Genomic DNA, 26,543 nt, shown 5'->3' with positions numbered 1-26,543 from the left:
GAGTATGTGATAAATATCCTCACCTCTTTGAAGACAATTTATGGATGGTATAATGAGAAGAATTTATTAATACGAAAACTGCCTTACTCAACCATGCTGGATAGCTAGGAATTAAGTACAAGTACCTTCAAAATATTCTTACAGATCAGCTTTAAAAAGTGTTGTGGGTTCATGAGGGTCCAGGGTTGGATCGTTGAGATAGAAACGTATCCACCTCACTTATGGCTCCTTCTGGCTATTTAAGCTTTGGCTGTTTAGTGACAACCAAGAGGGTAGCTCATAGCTGGGACCGAGAGATTATGAGAAACTCCCCTTGGCAATCCAGTGGGTTGTAGATGTCAGACTGTCACCTGTGGGTGGGATATGGCCTGCAAATGTTTGCTTAGCCAGAAGGAATACGTTTCGAATTTTAATGGGTTTCCAACATTGAGAAATTCGATTTTTATATAAAAATATGGATTTTGAAGCTCTGTTTGAATACCATAAGATCCAGAAATTAAATAGCTTCTGAATGGTGACAACTGACTGCAGCAGAATGGCAGGTGTTCTTTTTAGACTTGGGATGTTCCCTCCAGCACCCTCCATGCCCTGCCCCTCCCTGTTATAATCTGCAAAGTGGGGTTCACTCGACCTTCCCTCCTGTCCCCTCAAGCATCTATACTTGCAAATATTTTTAATTTTTTTCATGTTTATTTATTTTTGAGGGGGGGGGGGAGAGAGAGGGAGAGGGAGGGAGGGAGGGACAGGGGCAGAGAGAGAGGGAAACACAGAATCCGAGGCAGGCTCCAGGCTCCAAGCTGTCAGCACAGAGCCTGACACAGGGCTCGAACTCACAAACCTTGACATCATGCCTGAGCCGAAGTCGGACGCTCAACCGGCTGAGCCAGCCAGGCGCCCTGCAAGTGTTCTCTTAAACAGTGAGGGAGGGGAGGAGCCAAAACTCATGGCTAGACAAGCATCTGTTTCCCCTTATTCCTCTTCCTCTCCATTAGCATCAATAATTAATTAAGTTTGGGATCAATTCTTTTTATGTCTTATCAAAAATGGAAACTTTTGTTGAAAGCCAGCTGTACGTTTCCAATCTAATACCTGTAATTCACGTGTGCCAGGCAATTCGATAACATTCCCTGGTTTAAAACAAAATGTCACCTACTATTGGAACGTGGGTAGAAGCGGATGGATGTTTTACTGGTGGTCAGAATGTGCCAGCACTATTGTTTAAGGTGACAGTTCTTGGAGTGTAGTGCCAATGCTTCCTTGCTTCCATCTTTAAAATGTTTTCTTCTTATTTTGCTTTTGGTGTCCTATCCATGAAACACAAGGTCAATGGCACAAAACTTTCCCCCGTGGGTTCTTTTAGGGGTTTTACAGTGTCAGGTCTTATGTAGAAGTCTTTGATCCATTTTGAGGTGTTGAGTGTGTGAGTGAGTGTGTGTGTGTGTGTGTGTGTGTGTGTGTGTGTGTGGTATAAAGTAAGGGTTCACTTAATTCTTCAGCACACAGGCACCCAGGTCTCCCACATCCCCTGCTCCCCACCAGTGGGTCTACACCCCATCTGCTGGAGCACAGCTGCCCTTCCAGAGCTGGCTGAAATCATCTAGAAGCTTCTTCTAGTTTTTTAAGCACTTTTGTTTTAGGAATCCTCATGAACAACTGCAGTACATTTTATCCAATAATTGTTAAAGTTTAGTTCCTTTGCTCATCATACGCCTCTTACTTCTCTTTGGCCAGCCCTTTTCTTTTGTTTAAGCACCTCTGTGTGTAGTTTTGTTTTGTTTTGTTTTGTTTTCCAGGGCAGATGTGTGAATGGTATATTTTACATATTTGAACATTCCCAAATTCCTTTTCCTGCCCATTGTATTTATTTATTTGATTTTTATTTTATTATTTATTTTTTTAAATGTTTATTTTTGAGAGAGTGGAAGTGGGGGAGGGGCAGGCAGAGGGGGACAGAGGACCTGAAGCGGGCTCTGTGCTGTCAACACAGAGTCCCATGTGGGGCTCACACCCATGAACTGTGAAATCATGACCTGAACTGAAGTCAAACTCTCAACCAACCGAGCCACCCAGGTACCCCTTCCTGCCCATTTTATGAACAAGAGCTCAGGATGGGCAGGACTGAAACTTAGAAACCGTTTTCCATCAGCAGCAGTTTATGGACTTGTTCTGCTGTTTCCTGAACTGTTGTTGCAAAGTGAGAAGTGCGATACTACTCTGAGTATTTAAAATAATAAGAGAAAAGGAAAGAAAAAAGAAAAGAGAAAACCCTCCACATACCCTTCCTTCTGCCCCATAACCTTATGTAATTTCTAACCTCTGAATCATCAAATTTCATTAGGAGCAATTAACTTCCTGGCTTTCCCCAAATTCTTACAAGACATTCAATACTTCTTTCCTCTGTAATGACTCAATGCTTGGTGGGATTTTTTTCTATTATATCTTTGGTTATTTTTTCCCCTTCATCCTTCCCAGTCTCCCCTCGAACCTCCACATGGCAGAATGCATTTCTGGGATCTAGTATTCATGTCTCTCAAGTTTTGCTGGAATGTTCATTTCCATCCAGTTGCGGTCTTCTGGGTAATCCTGCTGGATCTTCCGCATTCCTGTTTGGTGGTATGCTGTCCATAATTTTGCCCAAACAAGGACACTTCTGAGAATGAAGAGAAGGGCACTAAAAATAAAGATCAGGCCTTCATCGATCTTTGTCAGGCATTATCCAGGGCTTTCTTGGAAAACTGGGGCTTATAATTACCGCATCTATTCAGTTTTTCTTTTGAACTAAGAAAAGTTAGGGGAGGGTGTATATTTTGATGAGTCAATTTACTTTTTCTTCTTTTTTTTTATTAAGCTTTTAGTTTTAATTCCAATATAGTTAACATGCAGTATTTAATGTTAGTTTCAGCTGTACAATATAGTCACTCAACAGTTCCATATGTCACTCAGTGCTCATCACAAGTGCCCTCCTTAATCCCCATCACCTGCTTCACCCACCCCCACCTGACCCCTCTGGAAACCACCAGTGTGTTCTCTGTAGTTAAGAGTTTGTTTCTTGCTTTGCTTCTCTTTTTTTTTTTTTTCATTTTGTCTCTTTCATTTGTCTCTTAGTTCATTTGTTTTGTTTCTTAAATTCCACCTATAAGTAAAATCATATGGTATTTGTCTTTCTCTGACTGACTTATTTCACTTAGCATCATACACTCTAGCTCTATGCATGTTGTTGCAAATGGCAAGATTTCATTATTTTTATTTTTATTTTATTTATTTATTTATTTTTTAATTTTTTTTTTTAAAACGTTTTTTATTTATTTTTGGGACAGAGCGAGACAGAGCATGAATGGGGGAGGGGCAGAGAGAGAGGGAGACACAGAATCGGAAACAGGCTCCAGGCTCTGGGCCATCAGCCCAGAGCCCGACGCGGGGCTCGAACCCACGGACCGTGAGATCGTGACCTGGCTGAAGTCGGACGCTTAACCGACTGCGCCACCCAGGCGCCCCATGATTTCATTATTTTTAATGGCTGAGTAACATTCCATTGTGTATATATGTCACGTCTTCTTTACCCATTCATCAGTTGAGGGACTCTTGGGCTGCTTTCATAATTTGCCTATTGTAAATAATGCTGCAATAAAAATAGAGCTACATATATTCCTTCTAATTGATGTTTTCCCCCTTTTTGGGGAAAATACTCAGTAGTATGATTACTGGATGGTAGGGTAGTTCTAATTTTAAATTTTTGAGGACCCTCCACACTGTTTTCCACAGCAGATGCACCTGTTTATATTCCCAGCAACAGTGCACGAAGGTTCCTTTTTTTGTCCACATCCTTGCCAACACCTGTTGTTTCTTGTGTTTTTTATTTTAGCCAATCTGGCAGGTGTGGGATGATATCTCATTGTAGTTTTGATTTGCATTTCCCTGATGACGAGTGATGTTGAGCATCTTTTCACGTGTCTAGTGGCCATCTGGATGTCTTATTTGGAGAGATGTCTCTTCATATCTGCTGCACATTTTGTAACTGGGTTGTTTTTGGGTGTTGACTTGTATCAGTTCTCCATATGCTTTGGGTACTAATATCTGATCCATTTATCAGATATGCCATTTGCAAACATCTCCCATTCTGTAGGTTGTCTTTTTGTTTTATCGATTGTTTTTTAATTTTTTTTTTGTAATTACATCCTTCATCACTTATGCTACATACACATCCTAGGCTTTGGACTTTGGAATTAACTCTCAGTGTGATCTATTTCTATTTACTTTTCAAAAATTTTTCAATGTTCTGGTCTGCAGGTAACCCCTTCCTGGTGACTCAGTGGTGCCATTTATTTTTTTAATTTTATGTTTCTTCTACTATTTTACATATGTACTCAGGAAGCTGTCCTTAAGGAAAAGATGCTTTAGGAAACGTGATGGTGGTCAGGAGCAAAGTGGCTGGCTGGAGTCAGGGCAGTGGGCATAAAAGGAGAACGTGGGTCACAGAGGCACCATAGTTGCACCGGATGGTATTATTTATTGTCAACGCACATTTCAAGTAGAATGCTGTCAGGAAAGACTTCTCATTTTGCAGAAGTACCTTGTCACCTGGTGCTGGAACAGCTCAGACATTTGCCCCGTGATGGGGAAGGTGTCCAGTGGGAAAGTGGGAAGTGTCTTTCTGAGGGAGAGGCTTGTTTTGTTGTCACTGAAGAGCAACGAGGCTCCTGCTCAGTGACTTGCTTGGGGTCTGGGAGCTTTTACTGATGAGTTTAGCATCTTCCAAAGTATTCATGTAAATTATACCGGTGATACAACCTGCCCCGCGAATCCCTCTCCTTGTTCTTGGTACCCACAGCTCCGGAGGGAGTAGCTCCAAATGTCTGAGAGATTGAAGAGATGTTCTTCCTCACAAACACGCTGGCAACGCTCCAAGGAGTCTCAAACTTGGTTCCAAACATTCGCTTGGCCAAACTCAAAATTAAAATAGGGTCGCCAGGTTGACGGCTTGGAAACTCACTATAAGAGACGCCTAGAGGATTACGCGCTTCTCCCTTTTCAAATCTTGCTGCACAGCATCAGTGTCGCCCCATGTTCGAAGCGAATAATACAGTTTCATCAGCGAGGATGCAGACTATTATTTTTCTAGCTCTGGCACTATCACTTACAGTTACCTGAAATAATTTCAGTAGAAGAGTGTATTTCATGCCTACATTGAATGGGCCGGGATGTAAGAGGGTGCACCTGCCTAGATGTACACTGAAGGACTGGGTGTGAATGGGCATCACCCCGGGGCCACTTTGGAGGGGTCTGGAGCTTTCTTCTCCTCACTTCAAAAGATGTATGACTGGCCGAGTTGTCTTTCAGTCAGAAACCTTAGGCCACAAGCTTCCCTCAGGGTACTTTCTGTAGTGATGTCAAGATTAATAGCTTTCCACTCCCTCCAGGAACAGATGTGTGGTAGGTGGGCACCACCTCCTCCCTCACTGCTGCATGTGGCAGACATGACCAATCAATCATTCACCTCTTCCCCGTTGCGTGTGGCAGACATGACCCATCAATCGCTCATGAGGCTCTTTCTTGCTGAGCCTGGACTTGGCCAAGGCATCCTTCTTATGCACAGCACTGCAGCCAGAGACTTCCAGTGCGGAGGAGTTGATCTTCAAGGCTGAAACCCATTTTTCATCCCTGCCACTCATGGCTTTGTTTTGACTAAAACTCATGGAGAACTAATATAGTGCCTCGGTGTACATTTCCCCCTCTGTTATATTCCTCAAGGTCAGGACATGGCCAGGGCAGCTGAGAGCACTGGGCATCTGATGGAGTAAAGGCAGAGAGGGGAAATGGCACAGAAGGAGGAAATATCCAGTGCTGATGAAAATAAGAAAATTTGGTTCCTTCCTAACTTCCACCAAGAACCAGCTGTGGAGGGCCCTGTAGGCATCTGCCCTTCTGAAGTCACCAGGTACTACACCTCCATGCCTCACACATGGGTGAGCTACGGTTCTATGACTCTGGCAACTACAGTCACTTCTGGAACTTTCTATCCTGCTAGTGTGAGCGCAGACTCAAGGCTTCTGGCACAGCCCGGTGAGGTATGAGGATGGCCACTCACATCTGGAAACACCGAGTAAGGGATTTGCTTCACTAATTTCACAGAAGGTAACCATCTGTCATGTTAGCCCCACCTTCTGGATGCTGAGTCAGTAGCTGGAGGATGGCTAAGACACTCTCCTTTGATCACTGAGGTAATGATGATGACGATGGTGACTGTGGTCACAATATTAGTTATCACTTATTAGGCATTTGCTGTGCCTCGGACATCATGCCAAGCAGTCCACGTGCATTACCTCCGTGAATCCAGACAAGAGCTTTGTGAGACAGCTACTGTTGTGGCCCCAGTTTTCAGGATGAGGAAGTCGAGGGTTTGGCAAGGCCAGCCAACGTGCCCACATCACGAATCTAGTGAGTGGAGGGGCCCAGCTTCTAGCCAGGTCTGTCCAATTCCATCCTTCATTGCTCTCCATTTCTGTGATTTCTCTTTCTCCATGGCAGCGATGGTGATGATAGAGCCCCGAGCATTTAGTAGTAAGAAAAGCAGTAATCGGGATACAGCCACTCGCTTTATTTTAAGCTTACATATTTTGTTTCAATTTGACTTCAAGATGGAGAATGCTGTCCTGATAAATCAAGTCGCTGACTCTATGGCCGAATGTCTTAACCATTGGCAAATGGCTCCGTAAATCACAACTTAACAGCAAAGGGGGGTGAAGTCCAGACCGCAGCAGGATTCATAACAAAGGTTCTCCACTCAGAACAGGACGAAAAGCTCGAGTTCCACCATGTTTGGTTCCAAGAAAAAGAAGTTTATTTATTAACTTTTAAAAATAGAAAACTGTTTTTGATATATAACAGCAAATGCCTGATTCATGCACAGGTCCCATTTTCCTGGTGAAGTTTCAGTGTTTCTTAGAAACAGGACTGACTGAGTCCTCACAAACTTGGAGGAAAATGAATCATGTGCTTGGGATTCAGTTTGAAGAGAAAAATCCAATTCTCTAAACAGAGGCTATGACTGTAAAACTCAAATTATGTAAACTGGGTGCTTTGATTCAGTTGCACAGTGGCTCTCCTGGATGAATTCAGCTGGGGAGGAGAAAAATCCTAACAACTTTTCAAAGCTCCACGTGACTCGAGTATTCATTTGACTTTCTGACACGGAGGAAGAATTTCTGGAGAAAACGTACACTTCTTCCGCCAACATGCCAGCGTTATCTTCCAAAAACATGGTTTGGAAACTATCACTTTCTGCAGAGGCCCCTCTCACTCTTTCTAGAATGTGGTAAAGCCATTGGGAACAGTCTCTGTCACAAAGTCTCACGTGGCTGCCCTTAAATTTGTGTCCCTGAGAAAACCAACAATAGTTCCTTTCCTCTCTTTCTTATAGAAGAAGGTGAATGGAGTCACAGAAGGGAGGTCCTGTGGGTCAACTGTATCTCCCCATGAAAGATATGCTGCAGTTCCAACCCCAGTACCTGTGGATGTGACCTTATTTGGAAATAGGGTCTTTGTAAATGCAATCAAGTTAAGATGAAGTCGACTGGAGTAGGTGGGTCCTCACCTGTGGTTGGTGTCCTTACAAGGAGAGAGAAACTGGGGTCCAGAGACACAGGGCCACGTGCCGACGAAGGCAGAGATCGGGGCGTGGGGCCCAGAGACACAGGGCCACGTGCCAGTGGAGGCAGAGGTCGGGGTAGGACGTCTACAAGGTGGGGAACACCCAGGATCACTGGCAGCACCAGAAGCTGGAGGGAGGCATGGAGCAGGTTCCCTCTCAGAGCCTCCACGAGGAGTCAGCCCTGCAGACGACTTGCTTTCAGACTTCTGGTCTCCAGAACTGGGAGAGTATACATTTTTGCTGCGTTAAGCCCACGCAGCTTGTGGTCATTTGCTACAGCAGCCCTGGGGAACTAATACAGGAGGTGAGTAATTTTTCTTTAAACATGACACTGGGGTCACCCAAGACTCAAAGTTGGACGTCACAGCTCTGCCGGAGATGCAGCCTGACTTCTGATCTGGGTGCTCCAGGACAGCTGAGGAACCAGTGACAGTTTCTGTCACACATGCTGGTCTGAAGGTGCCCATGCTGCCTGGGCTTGTTCATCCCAAGGGTTGATAAAAATTGACCCTTGCCTGGGGCGTCTGGGTGACTCAGTCGGTTAAGCGTCCGACTTCAGTTCAGGTCATGATCTCATGGCTGGCGGGTTCAAACCCCGCGTCGGGCTCTGTGCCGACAGCTCAGAGCCTGGAGCCTGCTTCGGATTCTGTATCTCCCTCTCTCTCTCTGCCCCTTCCCCACTCACACTCTGTCTCTCCATCTCTTAAAAATAAATAAACATTAAAAATTTTTTTTTAAAAAATCAACCCTTGGCCTGAAAGAAGGTCTGGGGGATGTATCAATCAGGCGTCCATTGATCGATCAAAGACCAAGTGTGCAAGTGTGGAACAGTATGTTCAGTGTAGGGAACTCTAAGATCTCTTTGTGTTAGAGACAGATAGCAAGCAATCAGAAATGGAAACATAAACGTCAAATATTATAAGGAATGTACTTTTCAAACTGTGAAGAGCTGAACAGAGTTTAGGTATTTCTATCACCACCCATCTTACAGGGTCATTGGGGAGACCAGCAAGTGTAGAAACTGAAAGCTTGCTGGGTTTTCTGGAAAATCGCTGTAAGATGTCACATCGTAATGCAGTATTTTGAATGCATCTGGCTTCACTGCTAGACCCTAGAGATCGGAAAAGAAATCTAAACATCTGTGTACTTATTATGTAGGTGAGTTTCTACAAGGTTCCACTGTATCTGGGTTTACAGGCACTTTTCATGCAAGCCTTCAGTGGCCATATGAAACCCATGACTTTTTGCTAGAAATACCGGCACAGGGAGATGGGACCCAGCTAGGTAATGAGTGGATGTAAGCACTGCAAACATTTCAGAGTCTTGCCTTACCTGTGCTATTTTAATCGATGGTGTGCGAAGGTATGAAAATAATTTATGCATTTAAAAGTTTTACATACTTAATAAAAATTAAGAACTTAAGAATTATAAACAAATACAGAAATGAGAAGCCTTGAGACAGCACAGAATAAATGTTAAGGAAGTGTGTCACAGGAGAGGGCACCAGATGATAAGACTAAGAGGAAATCTGTGACGATGAGGGTGGAGGTTATGGTCTCACCAGGAGAAGGACAACGCATGGAAGGGCCAGTCACAGACAAGCATTCACTGCAGACGAGTGATGGGCGACAATCAGCTGGGACAGAGGGACAGTGTAAATTAAGGGACAGAACCATCGCCGATAAACTCAGCAAAACCCATCACAGCGGAAGGTCCGCAGGCAAAGCAGGAGGAGTTTAGATGGGGTATCTCAGTTTTGTGGTCTTACGGCCGCTTGTGTGGTCCCCGGCCCTGTGGACTCCCCCAGCGTGACGGCCTGCGGCCGCTCTGATCAAGCCCTTGCTTTGGCCGCTGGGTGTCTGCCGTGCCCCGGTTCTAAACCCTTGGTCCAAACCTCCTCCTGCACGGTGGGCCGAGCCCTTCTGAGTGTGGGAGCGTTCACAGATTCCCCTTCCCCCAGTCACAGAGAATGCTCTACTGTCATTACGTTTTCTTCAGCCTAGAAGGGAAGGACTTGTTCTGGTTACATCTTAGGGGCCATGTTAATCTACCCGAAGTGTCGCAGGAGCCGGGAAGGAGAGCCTCTAGAGCTGGGGGTGGGGACATTGTTTTGGTCAGAGGTTCGTAGGAATCTCTGGAGTAGCGAGTAGCGTTGGGGTGTGAAAGCAACACAGGAGAGGGAGTTTAATCAATGCTGCTTGGGTCCACTTTAATCTCTGCCGAGAGACATGGGGGAAAATAAAATCACTGAGAATTAATTTTGGTTGTTAAATTGGACTTCTTAAATGCATGCCTCTGCTGGACCGATGGGGGCTCACAGACCATGGAGGGGGGGGACCCTCCACGCGATCTCAGCATGCCCAACGCTCCTCCTCACACTGCATCCCCCTCCCCCCGCCCCATGACACTGCACTCGACACTCTGAATCCCACCCTTGCCCACGTCTGAAATGCCACGTCATCTTTCCTTGATTCTTCTTCCCCCACAAAAATCCCAAGCAATCAAACTGGGTGTAATCATCCCCTTCTGAAGTCTCACCCCCATGACAGTCGTCACCACCGCTCACGGGGTTAACCGTCCCTCAGCGCAGGATGGGGATTCGCTTTCACTGCGGCTAAGTCCGTGGTCTCTCATCATTCCATCTTTTGTACATTTATGTTTCTTTGTTTGTCTTTTAGAAAGTCCCTTTTTAAAAATGAGGGTTTGGTCAGGCTTTGGGGGAAAGGTCAATTTGGGCATTCAAGTTACTTTCACCAGAAAATAGGTTATCATACAAAAGATATATACAGAGAAATTTTGTAGAGAAGAGGGCTAGTTTAAGCTTACCTTACGATAAGGCAACATGCTCAATACTTAAATGGATTTTAAATAATGGATCCTTGTCTGGGAAGTTCTTTAAATGCACTTTGACTTTTCTCTTCTGTATTTTATCATGATGTTTCTGTGTCTCCTTCTGGGGACAAGATTCCAGATGCGTGATTGTGTAGCTCTGGTCAGACTCTTGTCTCAGCTTCTAGCGGGTCGGTTTCCTGGCCACATAAACCCTACATTTTCCCAGGCTGTAATTTCCCAAAGATCCTGCCACGGGGCGGCAGGTGTTGCTGGCCCGGTAGCCGGGAGACCTTGATGCTGGTTCCCTGTGCATCACCCAACCTCCTGTCGACGGATGAAGCCAGTGGACTGGTTCCTAGGCTCTCTCCTCTTTCGGCCACTTGCTGTCTAAGAGGAGTTTGGTACTACCTTCCTTCGAGGGGACTGGGGGAGGGGGTGGCTACAGTTGTAATTCAGAGGTTCCCCATCGTCTTGGGAGAACGTCTGGGGCTGAGCCTGTGGTGGTCAAGGGGCCGAGTCTTCCTTGCTTTTCACGATTTTGGAAGATACTCACAAAAAGGGGATGAGGTCACACACTGGTGTGCAGCTGGCGAAGGCCGACGAAGACAGTGCTCTCACAGACATTCCTCCTTCTGTACCCGCGAGTCGTGGGCCTGAATTGGCCCTGGTCCCAGTCAGTTCCACCTGCAGCAACGTGGTCTCAGGAGCTCTTGAGACACGCTTTATAACAACCGTATTTATTTGTGGATTCAGACCTTATCCTTCCAACATACGAGGACAAGACTCAAAGACACTGGTTTTTCCACCGTGGGACATGCCCACTGTTTCGTGTATGCTGACGGGTGTGATCAGGAACTTTCTGGGATAAGTTACCCCCACGTTAGGTCATAGAACGATAATTTCTTTTCTGCCTGAGACTTCTAGATCACCTCGATCCTTAAATATGCTTAAGAAGTTGAGCTTTGAGAAGTTTATTACCTTTATAAGTGGCGTAGGTTCCTCAACGTGTGGGACACTTATCTACTTCCTAGGACTTTTTGTTTGGAGAATGTGGAGGAACTCTGGGATTAAGTGGCCTAGCGGGTAAACGCCCTGATAAGCCATAAACCGCAGAGAGGGTCCGGTAACCCTGCCCGTGTGAGCCCACCTGGGCGGGTCCCTGCCTGGTCTGGGACGGGCTCCCACCGCTGCCACCCCCCTGCCAGTGGCCGGGACGCCCGCGGATCTCAGCGCTGACGTAGAGGCGGGTCCAGAGGGCCGCAGCCTACCTTCGCACTTGAGGAGGAAGAAGTCCGCGCTGTGGCTGAAGGATGCACTGAAGTAGGTGCAATTCTCCACCAGGTCACAGGACATGCACTGCCTGTTGAAGCTGCCCACCGTGCTGGCGCTGGAGGAACAGAGACGGCGGGGCGTGAACCCAGGCGGCGAGGAGACCGGCCCAGGGCTCAGGGCCCAAACCCCCAGCTCGGCCTTCGGGGCTGGTGGCTTCTCTCCTTTCAAGGGCGCTCGCGAGTCCCTGACGCTCCACGGTGGGCCTTTCTCCCACCCGTCCCCCCGGGGAAGGCCCGAATGCTTTGCTCTGTTCTCCCCTTCCCTGGCGGCCAGGCCCCCCTCGGAAGAGCTCATGGCACGCGTGCTCTCTGGGTGCACACGTGACAGTGCACGCTTGGTCACTTGCGCCTGTGCGTGCCCCCGCTGGGAAGGGGGAAGGCGCACAGTGCCTGGTGCCGTTATCTAGTACTTTGGACCCACGCCTCTGGTCTGAGAAGACGGCTCGCTCTTTGAGAACAGGAGCTCGTCTTCCCAATCTCCGAATTTCCTAGGAGAACCTAGCACTGGTACACGACGCGTCAGGAACCCCAGGGGCACGGGCTGAACCGGGCTCCGGCTGCTTCGGAGCCACACGGAGACGTGGAGCTTCTCACTTGTTGGGGGGGGGAGGCGGAGCAGGAACCCCGGGACCACGTGGAACAAGCACACGCTCACGTCAAGAAGGCCTGAAATGTGTTCCCCAAAATGAAGATACCGAGGAGGCTTTGCATGTACCTGGAGGGGGTTCCTGCCTGAGCACTTTGCCGAGGAAGGTCCCCTCCCCCCACAGGCCCCGCAGGAGACCTGCCCACAAGGGTGACGGTAGCTCGCGCCCAGGAGAAGACGGCCTTCTAACGGTATTCATAAGGCGGAGAAAAAGGGAGGCAGTCCGCCTCGAACCCCTTCATTCTTGGGGTGACAGGACTGATCTAAGTAACGCTGGCAGGCACGCCCGGCTACACGGAGCAGCGGGCCTGTGACCACGTGGGTTTGCCAGAGTTCTCTCCCCTCCAGAGGGACTCCCCTGTGCTGGCCTTCTGTGCCCTCAGCACATGCACCGGTGGGTGGGAGGGGACATGCTGGTCCTCCTGAGAGGGATTCTCCAGCGTCCCGCGGCCAGGCGTCGGCTCCATCCAGCCTGAGTCACCCCCTCGGGCCCTCGGGTCCCGCGGGGCGGCTGGTGTGCCTGCGGGCTGTGACCAGCACCCACCGACCTTCTAGTCTGGGAAACACGGAGGAGGTAAGAGGTTGTGCTATTTCCATGTCTGGTGATCCCAGTTCAGAACCCAAGGCTTTCCCTGGTGGGAACAGTGACTGGGGCAGGTGACGGGACCTGATGCCAGGGAGAACAGACCCTGGAAGAAGTCGCCTCTCCAGGGTTCAGACGACACCCTTCCTCTGCCTCGTCTGGGGTTCCGGATCTGACCGCTGTCACAGCAAGACGGTGGCGATGCGGAGCCCGTAGAGGGCCTCCTCCCCGCCTGACACGGGGCACGCCCGAGCCGACTTGCCTCCCATCAGCCCCCCGTGGGAATGAGCCCGCCACGTCACATTTGCATAAAGTTGAGAAGAAAGAGGCTGGGTTATCAACACGAGAAAGGACGTCGGGGGTGGGGAGCAAACACCCCCGCGTTGGACAAGCGCAGAAAAATCAAGCTTCAAATTTGGTGGCCTCTGCATTTCTCGTTATTTGTCTCCGGACCTTACAGCTGCCTCTGTGGCGGTCCCCTGCACCCCCCACCCCGGGGGTACCGCGTCCCTGCACGAGTCACCAGGCCTTCTGAAGGCGGAGCCCCGTGTGCGGCCGGCCCACGTACCTGTAGAGCTGTCGCCTCCGAGGCAGGTCCTCGGTGCTCAGGAAGTAGCTGCAAAGACCGGGGGGACAACAGGGATTAGTGGTCCCAGGGTGGGCTCGCGTCCCCTGCAGGGCTCTGTCTGCAGACGCTCCCCGGGACTCTGCCCGTGCGTGGTGACGGGACCTCCTGTCCCGCTCAGGCCCAGCCCCGGGCGCGGGCGGGGAGAGCCACACACCCAGGGGCCTCACCGGGGCTCCGCCGGGGGCCGAGGACAGTGTACAACTGGACTCAGGTGTGGGCATCCCTTTACAAGCCGTTGGCCTCCCGGAGGGCCGCGACCCGAGCACCCTCGACACCAGTCCAGACGTAAAGCCTGGGGCAGTGGTGTTCGTCTGCCACTGGAGCGCGGGCACCCGGGCCCTGGTCCCACCACCGGGGAGGACGAGTGGCATCCCGGGCCTGGCCTCCACCGTCGGAGCTGAATCCTGGCTCCCTGTCACCGTCTGGATAAGCCGCAGTCAACGACTCAACCGCTCTGTGTGTCGGCTTATTTACATTAGGAGCGGGGAAAGCAGTGACCCCCCTCCCTCCCCCGGACTGCTGAGCCGAAGGACAGAACGGTCACAACGCGCCCCGCACGGGGCCTGGAGCTCACAAGGAGTACAGACCCGTCCTGCCACCGCCTGTCCCCCTGTGTCACCCCGCAGGGCCGGCCTCTCAGCTTCCTCTGCTCAGTGTCTGGCAACTTTGGAGGTGGGGCCGCTGGGAGACAGAACCTAGTGAGTGTCGTCTGACCGGAAGTAAGGGCCGCGTTTCGCCAGGGTCTTGCCGGCCCCGCGGCCCGCCCCACTTACATCTTGTTCCGCTTCTCATCGTAGGACAGGATCTTGGTGACGTCCCAGTCTCCAGATGTGATGGACTGAATGTTGTCGTTGCTGCTGTTGGGCTGGACCACAGACAGGACATGGCAGAGCTGGTGAGCCTGAGCCCCTCCGTGGGGTCCCCCCCCCCAAGTCCTCTCCTCTGACCGGGGCTTGCATCCAGCCCGTCCACAAAGCCTCGGCCGACACCCCCAGGTCCTAGCCCTCCCCCTCCTCCAGAGTCCACGTCCGTGGTACTTGTCACCTGGTGCCATGATGGCCGGGCCACCAACCAGGACACATGGGTGTCACTAGAGGCAGCAATGGCCCCTCTGCACATGCTGTTGATGCTGTTTTGTAAAATTTGTGAATCTCATTAGCAGAGTCATTACTACAGGAAGACTGGGAGGGAGGAAAGAGGAATATGGGGGGGTATGAAACAGGACAAGGAAATAGATGGAGGGGAGGGAGGAGGGAGGGAGGGAGGGAGAGAGGGAGGAGGGAAGGAGGGAGGAAGAGACGAAAGAAGAAAAGAAGGAAGAGGGGAAGGAAGGGGGAAGGAAGGCAGGAAGAGAGGGGGAGGAAGGGAGGGAGGGAAGGAAGGAAGAGGGGAAGGAAGGAAAAGAGGGGGGAAGACAGGAAGGAGAGAGGAAGGGAAGGAGGGAGGGAGGAGGGAAGGAGGGAGGAAGAGACGAAAGAAGAAAAGAAGGAAGAGGGGAAGGAAGGGGAAGGAAGGCAGGAAGAGAGGGGGAGGAAGGGAGGGAGGGAAGGAAGGAAGGAGGGAAGGAAGGGGGAAGGAAGGCAGGAAAAGAGGGGGGAAGACAGGAAGGAGAGAGGAAGGGAAGGAGGGAGGGAGGAAGGTAGAGAAGGAAGGAGAGAGGGAAGGAGGGAGGGAGGAGACGCGTCTGTCATTCTCTGCCATCATTTACAAGGACGGTTCGAATCCCTCTCTCTCCCCAAGTGCCTCCCAGAGTGGAATAATTCTGACAATAAACCGTATTGGAGGGAGGTGCGGCCATCGCGACAGGAATGATGTGATCTGGAACGCGGTGTGGAGGTGCAGGGTGAGGCACCGGCCAGCTGTGCTGGAGGGCAGGTGCTCAGGGAGGCAGGTGGGAATCGGATGGTGACTAAGTCAGGCAGAGCCCACGGGGGTCTCAGGGGAAGGGAGAGCCTGCGGGGAGCAGGGAAGTGGGGGTGCGGGGGATTCCGGACGACAGGGGTGGCCTGAGGGGCTCCTGGCCAGGGGGGTGCCTCTGTGCATGAATTCAGGGACACGGCCACATGCAAACACATAAACGTTTCCGATCTTGGTTAATGTGATCCAAAATGTGGAAACAGGACTCTGGTGCCACAGTGACCAACGGAAAGTTGGCCAGAGAGCAGTCACCGTCAGTCATGCGGTCACTTGGGCTGGAGACTCAGGCCCCTGCAGCCCTGCCTCGGGGAACCAGGCTCCCCACGGTCACTGCTGGGTCTCCGTTACTGTTCCCTGTGGCACACCTGCCCTTAAGTGGGGCGTCCTCAGCATGTTCTTTTGAAATTGCCTTTTGGCCCAAATCCTAAATAGGAGTCTTCTATTAGTAGCTACAGGATATTTTTGATAACTATTTAAAGTCAAATTTTAATTCACCTATCCTGGGCCCCAAATAACTTAAGCTGTTGCAGAAATGGAATCCATGCTCGGAAGACGAGGGTCATGGTCACAGAAATGCCACGCCCTCTCTGCACCTTCTTCCTAAAGGCAGCACTCCCCAAACACTCAGTGCCCTGAGCTTCCTGGGGCGACAGGTCTGCAACAAACAGCGTTCACCAAGATCTCTGCTTCCGGTTCTAACTCCGCGTACATTAAGCTCAGCGATGCCCTGCTCCTAAGCCACCAGACCCCAGAATCAGGTGAGTGGCAGCAGGCGGGAGCAGAGTGATGGCATAGTGCCTACACCGGGCTCAAAGACAGCATGTCCTAGGACACCGCACCGTGAGGCACTAGACCCGTGTCCCTGGGAGACCCGTGTCCCTGGGAGAGAGGGTCGGGGACAGCACAACAGACGGGGAGGGAGGGTCGAGGGCACAGGATCGTCTACAAAGTAGTAGACCCAAGTCCCAGGGCTCATACCCAACACCGGGCCCCACAGCCCCCTATGCTACTGTCAGAAGTGTTATTTTAAAAAAATTTTTTTTAATGTTTATGTCTGAGAGAGAAAGACCGAGCGTGAGTGGAGGAGGGGCAGAGAGAGAGGGAGACACAGAATCTGAAATGGGCTCCAGGCTCCGAGCTGTCAGCACAGAGCCGGATGCAAGGCTTGAACCCACGAATTGTGAGATCGTGACCTGAGCTGAAGTCGGACGTTTAACCGACTGAGTCACTCAGGGGCCCCGAAGTGTCATCGCATTTTCGAGCCATAACAGAAAGGGCACACGTGCGACCCAGCGTCTCAAGCCCTGGGCTTTGCGAGCGCCCCATTCTGCCCCACCTTGGGGAAACCACCTCCCAGTTCAAGGACCCGGGCTCACTCTGGGGACCTTGCAGATGATCAGGGCACACAGAGTGGTCCCCACTAGGGGCTGTCACCAGCACAGCGGGAAGTTTTAGAAACGGTCGGGATTACCTGGGACGACGAGACGGTGATGTGATAGAATTTCCCTTGTCCCCCCTGTGGGATGGCTCTGACGAAGAAGAACTTCCGGCCGTCCTTGGAGAACACCGGCTCCTCGTTCTACGGACAAAAGCAGAGTGTGAAAAGGCTTCGTTGTGTGTGGAAAAGGTCTACCACAGACGATACATCCTGAGAGCCAGCTCCTCTGCCGTTTGTAATGGGGGGTGCGGTGGAAAGAATCAACAGTGAGTGGGGCCTCTCCTCTCCTTGGGAAGCACGAGTCAAAGCTTCTGTTTCCCGAGGAACGATGAGGAATTCAGCAGAGCCTTCAGGAAGGCGCCGAGCGCGGAGAGGGCTTGTCGCAGGCCCCCAGGCGGGGCAGGACCTCTGCACGGAGAGCGCCCGGGGCACCTGCCCCTCTCACCGCGGCTCCGTGAGAGCAGAGCCCAGGGAAGCACCTGTCCAGGCACACCCTCCTCCACCTTGAAGAAGCGAACCCCGAACACTCACAAGTTTGTGCCTGAAAACGAATTCTACCACGTTCGGTCCCGTCTTTTGTTCTTTAATTTAGTAAAGAACATGGAATAGCCCGCCAGGGAGACAAGTAAAAAGAGAACAGCACAGCAAACAAGGACACATTTTATTCATTCTAAGGTGCAGGTGCAGGAAACGTTCCTTCCAGGAACCTTGAACCAGAAGAGCGTGCCACACGGGCATTTGCCGGATGGCCCGTTTGCTGGGGTCTCTTGCCACTTCTCCTCGGAGAGGAATGGGCATTCCCAGCTCTCCCCCGGGGAAGGAATTCTCGGCTGGCTTCAAAGCCGAGGCCTGAAGTGTGTTGCCCTATCCCTGCCCGGCTCCCCCAGAGCTGAGCGGCCACGGCCCCGGGGTCGGGCCACCTCCCCGATGGGGGAAAAGGCATTTTGCTACAGCGGCACCTCAGCATCTCTGCGGCTCCGGCTTGGAAGTTTCCATCCGTGAACACCAATTAGTCGGCGACGATCTATATTTTCTGATTCAAGGAGCCGCACGCTCACGCGGCCGAGAACAAATGGTAAATAGGCCCCAGCTGGTGCCAGGAACGCACATTTCCCCGCAGTGAGTGAGGAGACGCCAGCGTGATGCGCCCGGAGAAATAAACTAACATGTGATTAAAATGACATTTAATCTTCATGAATATTTGCAATAAAATGAAACCTTTAATCTGCAAATATTTATTTTTCTATTTAGAGCTGGCAGCGTGGTATTTAGAAGCAGGGGCAATGGGAAAGTGAGTGGGGACTCTGGCTTTTTAAATGTACTTTTATTTGCCAGGCCCCAGGGCGGATACTGCAATATTGCCTCCGTTTTCTGGGGAAGTGTTTGCACTTTTGGCAGAGAAAAATACTCTGAATAAGGTAATAAATAATTAATTCCTGCCAGACGCCTTGCTTTCATACTGAGGGGGCCCTCATCATTTCGATGTCACCTTTACATTCATCAGGGAGCACGGTGCATCTGCCCTCAGCCTGAGACCCGCTTTCTGGGGCAGTAAATGCATTCCTGGTAGGAGAGTGCAATGGTTTTTGAGGAGGAGACCCGGATGTCAGCGCTGACACTCAGGGCTTCTGGGGGAAGCTCTCCGGTCTCTCTCGGTAACAGGGAATCTGGCACACACGATGCCCCCTCTCCCCACCTCCACGCCACTCGCAGAGGATCCGTGAAGAAGGAGCCCTCTCTACCGGTGAGAGAGTCTTTGTGAAATGTTGGTACCACACCGGCCAATTCTTCCCAGAGAGTGGTTCCGGACACGCCCCTTGTCCAATCTCCCAGCCTGGAGTTTGAAATCACAAAACCAAAATCCTGGTAAAGGAAGAAAGACTGTCTGATGTCGGCCTACAGGATGCATCTTCAGCCAGACGACGGGGTAGACGTTGCAAGGTCACGGGTGGTGGTGATGGAGTGTATGCATCAGGGGGGAGCTGCCTATTCTTCTGGAATATTCCTAGGAAAACTGGGTGGTTCCTAGCTTGCCCTCCAGGACCTCGTGATATCCTGAAGGGTGTGAAAAACAGGGTCCACGGATCCCTTTAGGAAAAATCTCTTTGAACGTCGTGAGAAACTGGTGAAGCTAGACCTTCCTACTGGCCCTGGAGCACTGTGTTCGTGATGCCTGAGGAGTGGTACCCAGAGAAAGCAGGGCCTCCCTACACTCCCCAGGCAGGGCCGCTCGCCGGCCCTGAGCAGGGAAAGCACCACCTTGGAACAGGTCCTCTATAGGACCTGCCGTCTTAAACTCAAGACGGCACGACACATTTCTCAACGGCTGTTTAAAAAATGTTAGCAGTTTGCTCGGTAAATGCCTTCAAGTCTGCATTGTAAAACTGTGATTCTCCATGTGGCTTTGAGTGCCGACTTGATTTTGCGTGGAGAGGGCCGCTGTCCCAAGGCCATCCAGGCTGTCTGTCTGGAGCGTGGCTGGTGTTCTCAGGTGGGCCACGAGCTGCAAGGCTGATAAGTACAGAAAAATCCCGGTGACGATGGCGTCTCCGCGATGAAGAGCCCAGCAAAGCGGGCGGCCTCTTGGCCTCCAGACCTTGAGGACCCCCAGCCAGTGCTCCAGCCCCGCCCTCAGCCAAACACCTGTCCGTGTCTTCTGAACGTATCTTAGGGTTACTTCCATTTACCACACGTGGGATTCATGCCCGCCTCTCATCAACCTTCCTACCCCGTGCATCTTTGAGAGCTGCTGTTCTAGAGGATTCATTTCCATTTGGGTTTTTTTTGTTTGTTTTTTTTAAAAACTGTACTGGGGTGAAATTCACATAAATTTGCTCCCCAGCGCCCTCCCCCGGCCCGGGGAGCCAGCAAACAGCCGTCCCTTTCTGTGAACTCATTTATTCAGGACATTTTGTGTTAATGGAATCACACAACGGGCGGCCTCTTTGTCTGGCTCTGGGCTCCCCGCAGAAGGTTCTTGCCGCACTGCTCAAGACAGCCAAAGGGCAGAAACAACCCAATGCCCATCAACAGATAAACAAGCCGCGGTCTGTCCGTACAGTGGAGTGTCGTTCAGCCACAAGAAGGAAGGTCGTCCCCACACCCGCCGGACAACGGCTTGGGAGAAGTCGCTGGTTCAGTTTTGAGATCCACGGAGCCTAGGCGCTGTCTGGTCTGATCCGTAAGGTACTGGCCGATCAGACGACCACACAGATGATGGCTTTTCTTCGCTTTCACGTCAAGCTGTCTGACGTTGTGTCTGCTACAAGAGGGGCACCAGCACGTGTGTTTGCTATCTGCGCTCCTGTCACTGATCCAGGGGGGCTTTCGGCAACTTCACAGCATGACCTCCCAGCTCACGTTTCGGGGTCCTCCAAGCACGCTCTCTTTCTTGGAGTTTTCTTAGCTTGGATGCGGCACCCACGCTTACACACAGGAAACAAGATTGGGCATTCGGGCGATTCCTCTTTCGGAAAAGACCAGCGAGGAGGAGTATTTCAAAGTGAGTGTGCTTGTGTGCCCGTGTATGAGGTTGCCACCTTGGACGTAACCGATGGGAGGCTGGGACGGACAGCTGACTCTGCCGCTAGGGAAGTCCCGCCCGTGGGTCCGCGTCCAGCCACCGTTATTCTGTCCCCGGATTCTGTTGGCACTCGCTTCACCCCGATTCTCGAGACTCCAATCTGGTGTGATTTTCCCCACAAATGTTCAGACTGCTTTCATCCCAGCAGGCTGGATAGGAAGGAAGGAAGCCTCCAAAACTCTCACCTGTTCTTTGCCAGGGTGTGGAGTGAGACAAAACACCAGCCCTGAGAGCTTTGCTTTCTGCGGGAGTTTAATGTTTTTGGCTGCAGAAGTGGGAGTCCCTGTCGACCTCTCCCGACCTCCTCAAAACTCAAGACCCCGGAGCCTGTTTAACGTGTACTTCTTGCCCGAGTAAGGACGGGAAGCCGGGGGTGGCTCCGAAGGCCAGGTTCCCGTGAAAGCTCACGCCGAACCCCAGCACGGTGCGCCTCCAACGGGACAGCCACAGAATCATGAGGAGAGATGTACGGCTACCAGCCTGTTTTAGAGAGTACGTTGAGGCAGCGTTTATGGACTCCTTGTAATTCGCCACAAGGACATCAATCTAACAGAACTGAGTTCTCACCAAGCCCCGTACATTCTCAAGAGCCGTGATTTTCAGACTGTCTTTCTTCCTTGGTTCTGTGACTCTCCAGTCATGCGCAAGGGCCACGGGGAGCAAGGAGGAGCCGGCCGAGCAGCCCCCACCACCCACCAGGGCCGGAAACCTCTGCGGGGCTACTGAGGGACTGAATGCTTGAGAAGCCATCGTGTTGTAAAAACTCGGAGAGCCGCCGTGGTGGCGCATCTGGGGGCGGGTGCAGACAAAAGACAAGTCAAACGTGCGGTAGCTACCTGTCTGTGGAGCCAGGCTTCGCTTTCGTCCTCGTGTTTCTGAAATGAAATAAGAGCATTAGACAAAGGATGTTTTTGCATGGTTTGTGTCTGTGACCAACAGCGCAGAAACAATTTGATTCCCCTCCACGGTCGCTGCACAGGCACACAGAGCCGTGGCCCGCCCAGGGAGGAGGCATCCCGGCCCGCCGCTGTGGCTCACCGCCAAACACTCGTGTCCCCGAACAAGAAAAACATCACCCTCCCCGGCAACGGGGACAAACCCGTGGCGGGCGGGAATCCGGTGGAAGATGGCGTACTTCTGCCATATTTGGCCGTCAGTCCACGCGTGGGCCTGCTCGGAAGTGCTGCCTTGTTGTAGGGCTTTGTGCGTGTGCGTGTGCAGGTGTGTGGACACTCCTCAAGCCACAGCCCTGAATAACAACCCCGGGAGCGAAAAGTAAATCTCCCAGAACCGTGTGGAAAGACGCATAATGGAAGACCAAACAGAACAAAAAACACCAGCATTCCAGCTACGCCGTGGGCCTGCTCCCGGTGCTGGTCCGGCCTCCGGACGCCCAGGGAGGGGTTCTCTAGCCCCAAGTCCTGTACGGTCGGCAGGAGGGAGTCTCATGATGGACTCGCACGGGTCGGGGCGGAGGTGAGAGCAGGTGTAGATCAGCAACCATTCCCGGCTTCCTGGCTCTGCGTCTACTCCTTCCTTCCCTCCTCCCCCTCGATCACCTGGAGTCTGCTCTCAGGTGACTCACGTGGGGACGTCCGTCTCAGTAACAGATCACTCTGTGCACCTGGAAACGGCGCCTGATGCGGCGAGATGCTTCCGGGCCTCCCAGGCCACGGTGAACCTGCTCTACAAGCCCTCTCCCTCCCCAGCTGGGGAATAAAAACTTAGGGGCCAAAAGGAGTTTCCGGAAGACCTGCTGGGCATTATTCGTGGAGTATAATTGACCTTTTCTCACCTAGCACGAGGGGGTGTGCCTCTTCGGGCTCACGTGGAAGTGTGGAGGCCTCGCGCCCACGGGCCGGAGGGTGTGTCCTCGGCCGCCCCTCGGCTTGCATTTTCGTTCTTTGTTCGCTTCCCTCTGGTACTTTCCATGGTAGTTCACCTCCTCTAACTACACATTAAGTCAGCCCGAGCCCCCAGGAACATGGCTGGGCTCACCGATGACCTTCAGGGACGGATGCGGCCCCCCAGGGGCCGCCGGCCCCAGGTCCCCCGAAAGTGGGCAAGGCAAGACAGGTGGCAGGGCCGGCTCCACCCGTGTCCTGGGGGCTCAGGCTGCCCCTCCCCCTCTCTGATATCAACTGGAAAATGAAGAGAAGGCTCGTCCCGAGCATGCGGTGGGCGCAGATAAAGGGGGTTGACACATCACGGGCTGTGGAGCTCATGCAGGTCTGAGGACGCGACCCCTGCGGTCACGGAGGGCTCAGCCTTGACTTCTGCGGCAGTACACAATCCATCCACACGGTGGCACCAAAACAGAGGCCGGCAGGCGGGTTCCGGCCAGTCTGTGGACGGTGACCCAGACGCCCCGGAATGCTGCCTCCCTTCCGCCTCCCGTGCTTCCTGCCATCGGCCCCTGTCCCCTCCCTCCCCGTACCTTTGTGCAGACCCCGGTGGTGGCGTCGCAGAGGGTGAGAAGGGACACGTTCTGCGCCCGGCTCAGCCAGTTCACCGCGACCTTGGTGCTGGTGGCCCACTTCACCATGGTGATGTAGTACTCCCTGCAAACACGCAAACACACGGGGTTGGCAGCGTTGCGGGGGCCGTGGGAGCCAGGAGATGGGCGCAGCCCAGCCCTGGACGCCGGGCCGAGGGCCGGGGCCTGTCGGGCTGGACTCGTCCCGGGAGGTCCTGAAATGGGGTTTCTCAAGAAGGTGCTCGGATCGCGAACTGTGGCGGGCACAGCCAAGGCACTGACGTGCCCAAGTAAGCCACACAGCGCGGTTCCTTCTCAGCTGCTCCCTCCAGGGTTGCGGATAAAGTGCGCGCGGCCCAACGACTCCCGGAGGGGGAAGCGTGTGGCTTCTGCTCCGCGGGTCTTACGCGTCACGCTGCAGCTAGTGCTGACCTACTGGCTTGGGTTTCAAGACACAGCCCAGGCCAACGCGCCACTGCAGCTCACGGGACGGAGAAGGAGGTCACACGAGCGGCTGGCAGAGCGAGCACCAGGAAGCGCTTGGAGAGACAGGCGCTCGTGGCGCCTCACATGCTATAAAAACCCTGGGGCCACGCAGAGGAAGGCTCTGTGCATCCCTTCCCTTTCCTGGGAAGGCAAAACACCCAGGGACGTTCGCCAGCTAATTAGGGAAATTGGTTCAGGGCCCTGGGCATCAGGCAGATTTGGTTGGATACCCTAGATGTCACACGCCTGCTTTTACCCAAACCTGAAAACGTCACACTGTTCTAGGTTACCCTGTACTTAGCACAAGGGGTGCTGGGGCTTTCAGCAATTAATTCACTCACCAATTCACCCAGAGTCCTTCAAAACTGGGAGTCTTAGGGAGAAACTATACATTTGAGAAAAAGAAGAAAACAAGTGCAAAGAGACTATCCCTAGGTGAGTTCCCAGAATGTTCTAGAGGCCAGCTAACCTTTGTTCTATCACCTACCCCATCTATATCTATAATGAGATCTATTGTTAGGAATGATTACTTTGTGGCCTCACAAGGTCCTTTATCACTAAAGGCTCCAGCACATTCACGAGACAATTCCCAGCAAGCTCAAAAGGGACCTTAGTGCCTCCGATGATTATTTTCAACAGAAAGGCTTAAAGAACCAGATGTCTTCATCTAAGCTTTGGTTTAACCAGGAGATTGAATTGCTGTGTCCCCTATTTCTCGAATCCACCTGTCAATCAAAACTTTTAGTAACTTAACCTAAGTCAAAAGCTGGCTCAGGCCGGTACCTTCTGCGTCGGGGAGAGGGGAGGCCCGGGGACTGCCCATCAAAGTCTTGGCCAATCTCCTGGGGACACGGCTGGTGAGGATGTCATTCAGGCATAATCCAACTTTTATGATTTTCAACCTTCTCAATTTGCCGTGGTCTTGGAAATAGGGCTGTATCTGTTCCTACCACCTGCTCAGCAGGCCCACGGGCCTCGGGGACCTGGCTCTGTGTGTTTATAGGATCTGCCCGCTCCCCCGACGTGGTCAGGCTCCTGCTCTGAGGGGGACCGTGGCCTTTGGGCAAGTCCTCTGTGGATGCCAGAGCCGCTTGTAATGCTAGGTTTGATCGTCTCCCCAGATGTTTGTAGGCATGAAAACATTTATTTAGCTTGGCCCTTAAAAACAACTCAGGGTCGGGGCACCGGGGTGGCTCAGTGGGTTAAGTGTTCAACTTCGGCTCAGGTCACAATCTCACGGTTCGTGGGTTTGAGCCTCATGTCGGGCTCTGTGCTGACAGCTCAGACCCTAGAGCCTGCTTCGGATTCTGTGTCTCCCTCTCTCCCCCTCCTCCACTTGTGCTCTGTCTCTCTCTCTCTCTCAAAAATAAATAAACATTAAACAAATTAAAAAAAATAACTCAGGGTCTGTGCTCAGTCCTTGCTCTCCATATAATACTTCTTATTTATAAATTACAACATGAATGATCCTTTGGTCCCTGTTTGACGGAAGGTGGAGAGGGACTGCTAGCTTGAAGGGCCATGGGACGCATGTGGCAAACTCGTGTCTTCCTGGACTGTGGGGCCTTTTGGATGCAGACATTTGCATTGAGGGTGTGTGTGTGACATCACAGTGATGACCAAACATACTTCATCTGGATGAAATCAAGGAAGAAAAAGTCAGATCTCCTGGAATGACTATTTTTTTTCCCCACGGCCTCCATATAACAAGAAACCCCATTCTTGTTTCCGTTTGTTGGAGACATTCATGCATCCTATTATGTGTCTTTCTAGGTTTTGTGATGTTCTTTTGCACCAACAATCTTCATAAAGGCCAAGTCTGAAGCTCTTTCCCTTTAATTTCCCAGTTTGTAATATGAGACATGTCATAGAAAGGGAGAAATAACTGCACTACAGATGAGGTCAGTTACACATGGACCCGCTTTGCCTCGTCGTGTGGATCCTCACGGGGCCCTGACCAATAAGCAGGTGCAGCGTCCCTCAGAGATGCCTGAGGGCTTTGCTCCCACACCTCATTGCACATGGAACTTGAATCCTCAGCTCCTCATTGGTGTGATATGAATTTCAAACAAACTGAGGGCACCTTTGAGATTGTATGGTGATGAAATGCCATGAGAAATATTTTTTAGAACTCTTGAAACAATTATTAAAGACGCTAGAAAGATGCCATAACATATCTTTCTAGAAGGAAGTGGTGCTTCTTCACGTTTTGGCAATTCCAGGATCTCCCATCGTGTTGCTGTCCATCAAACACTTGGGAGCCTTCCGCCCGAGTGTCCCTCAGAACCACACACAGCAGTCTCATTACTTGTACAGCCACATCTCGTCTCGAACCAACGTTTCCTAATCCCATGAATTGTATCCAGGACTAGGCTTCATGCCAGATAAGCTCAGGGTATTTTAAAAAATCAAGTCAAGCCGTAAAGATAAAGCATTGCTCAGGATGGGCAATTTAAAGGCTGGCAGCATCTGGCGAGGAGACGCAGAGCCTCACGAAGAAGCGGTACTCTAGAAAGAATGACTATTTGCTTCGTGAGGTTCATAGCGACACCATATGTTAATGGAAAGGAAAACACAATGTTTGCCCATTTCTGAAACTTTCCCCTAAGTAGAAAGGTTCTCCTGGTTCCTTGTATATTTTCCATTTTCCTCTAACTTTAAAGCTGTTTGCCTGACCGTTATATGCAGGAGAAATGGGTAGATTCTGACTGTAGGGCTAGTGTCAAGGTCCAAGGTCATGGCTCTGTCAAGCTACTGTTGGTTATGAGGGTTGGACCATATGGCACACACATAGGGCCTCAGCAGTGTGGACGGCATGAGCCCATGGAGATTTCCAGCACACAGAGGCATCTGCTTGGCAAATGTGAGGAGGTCTTTACCAACTTTGTGCCAACGTGCCTGTAAAGACACAAAAAAGACGCAAAATCACAATACCGCCGGAGTGAGTGCTGAAAATCTCCAGCATCCGTAATCGA

At 51.6% G+C, this 26,543-nt stretch overlaps 1 protein-coding gene across 1 annotated transcript in view; it reads right to left on the bottom strand.

The window, feature by feature from the left end:
* The window catches only part of DPP6 (dipeptidyl peptidase like 6), a 715,888-nt gene that overhangs the window by 50,400 nt on the left and 638,945 nt on the right, over positions 1-26,543 (bottom strand). Inside the window, exons 11-16 of the mRNA XM_047097129.1 lie at positions 23,044-23,167; positions 21,443-21,481; positions 17,057-17,164; positions 14,442-14,533; positions 13,609-13,656; positions 11,749-11,867 (exon numbers count right to left, since the gene is read on the bottom strand). Of these exons, the coding sequence (XP_046953085.1) occupies positions 11,749-11,867; positions 13,609-13,656; positions 14,442-14,533; positions 17,057-17,164; positions 21,443-21,481; positions 23,044-23,167 (530 nt within the window). The remainder of the gene's footprint in view (positions 1-11,748; positions 11,868-13,608; positions 13,657-14,441; positions 14,534-17,056; positions 17,165-21,442; positions 21,482-23,043; positions 23,168-26,543) is intronic.

This window comes from Lynx rufus, unplaced genomic scaffold (assembly GCF_022079265.1).
Source record: "Lynx rufus isolate CCGP_SWC_20201006 ecotype Redwood Valley unplaced genomic scaffold, mLynRuf1.p SCAF_4, whole genome shotgun sequence".
Classification (NCBI taxonomy): domain Eukaryota; kingdom Metazoa; phylum Chordata; class Mammalia; order Carnivora; family Felidae; genus Lynx; species Lynx rufus.
The sequence above is the reverse complement of the archived record's forward strand: the minus strand, read 5'-3'. Positions and strand labels throughout refer to the sequence as shown.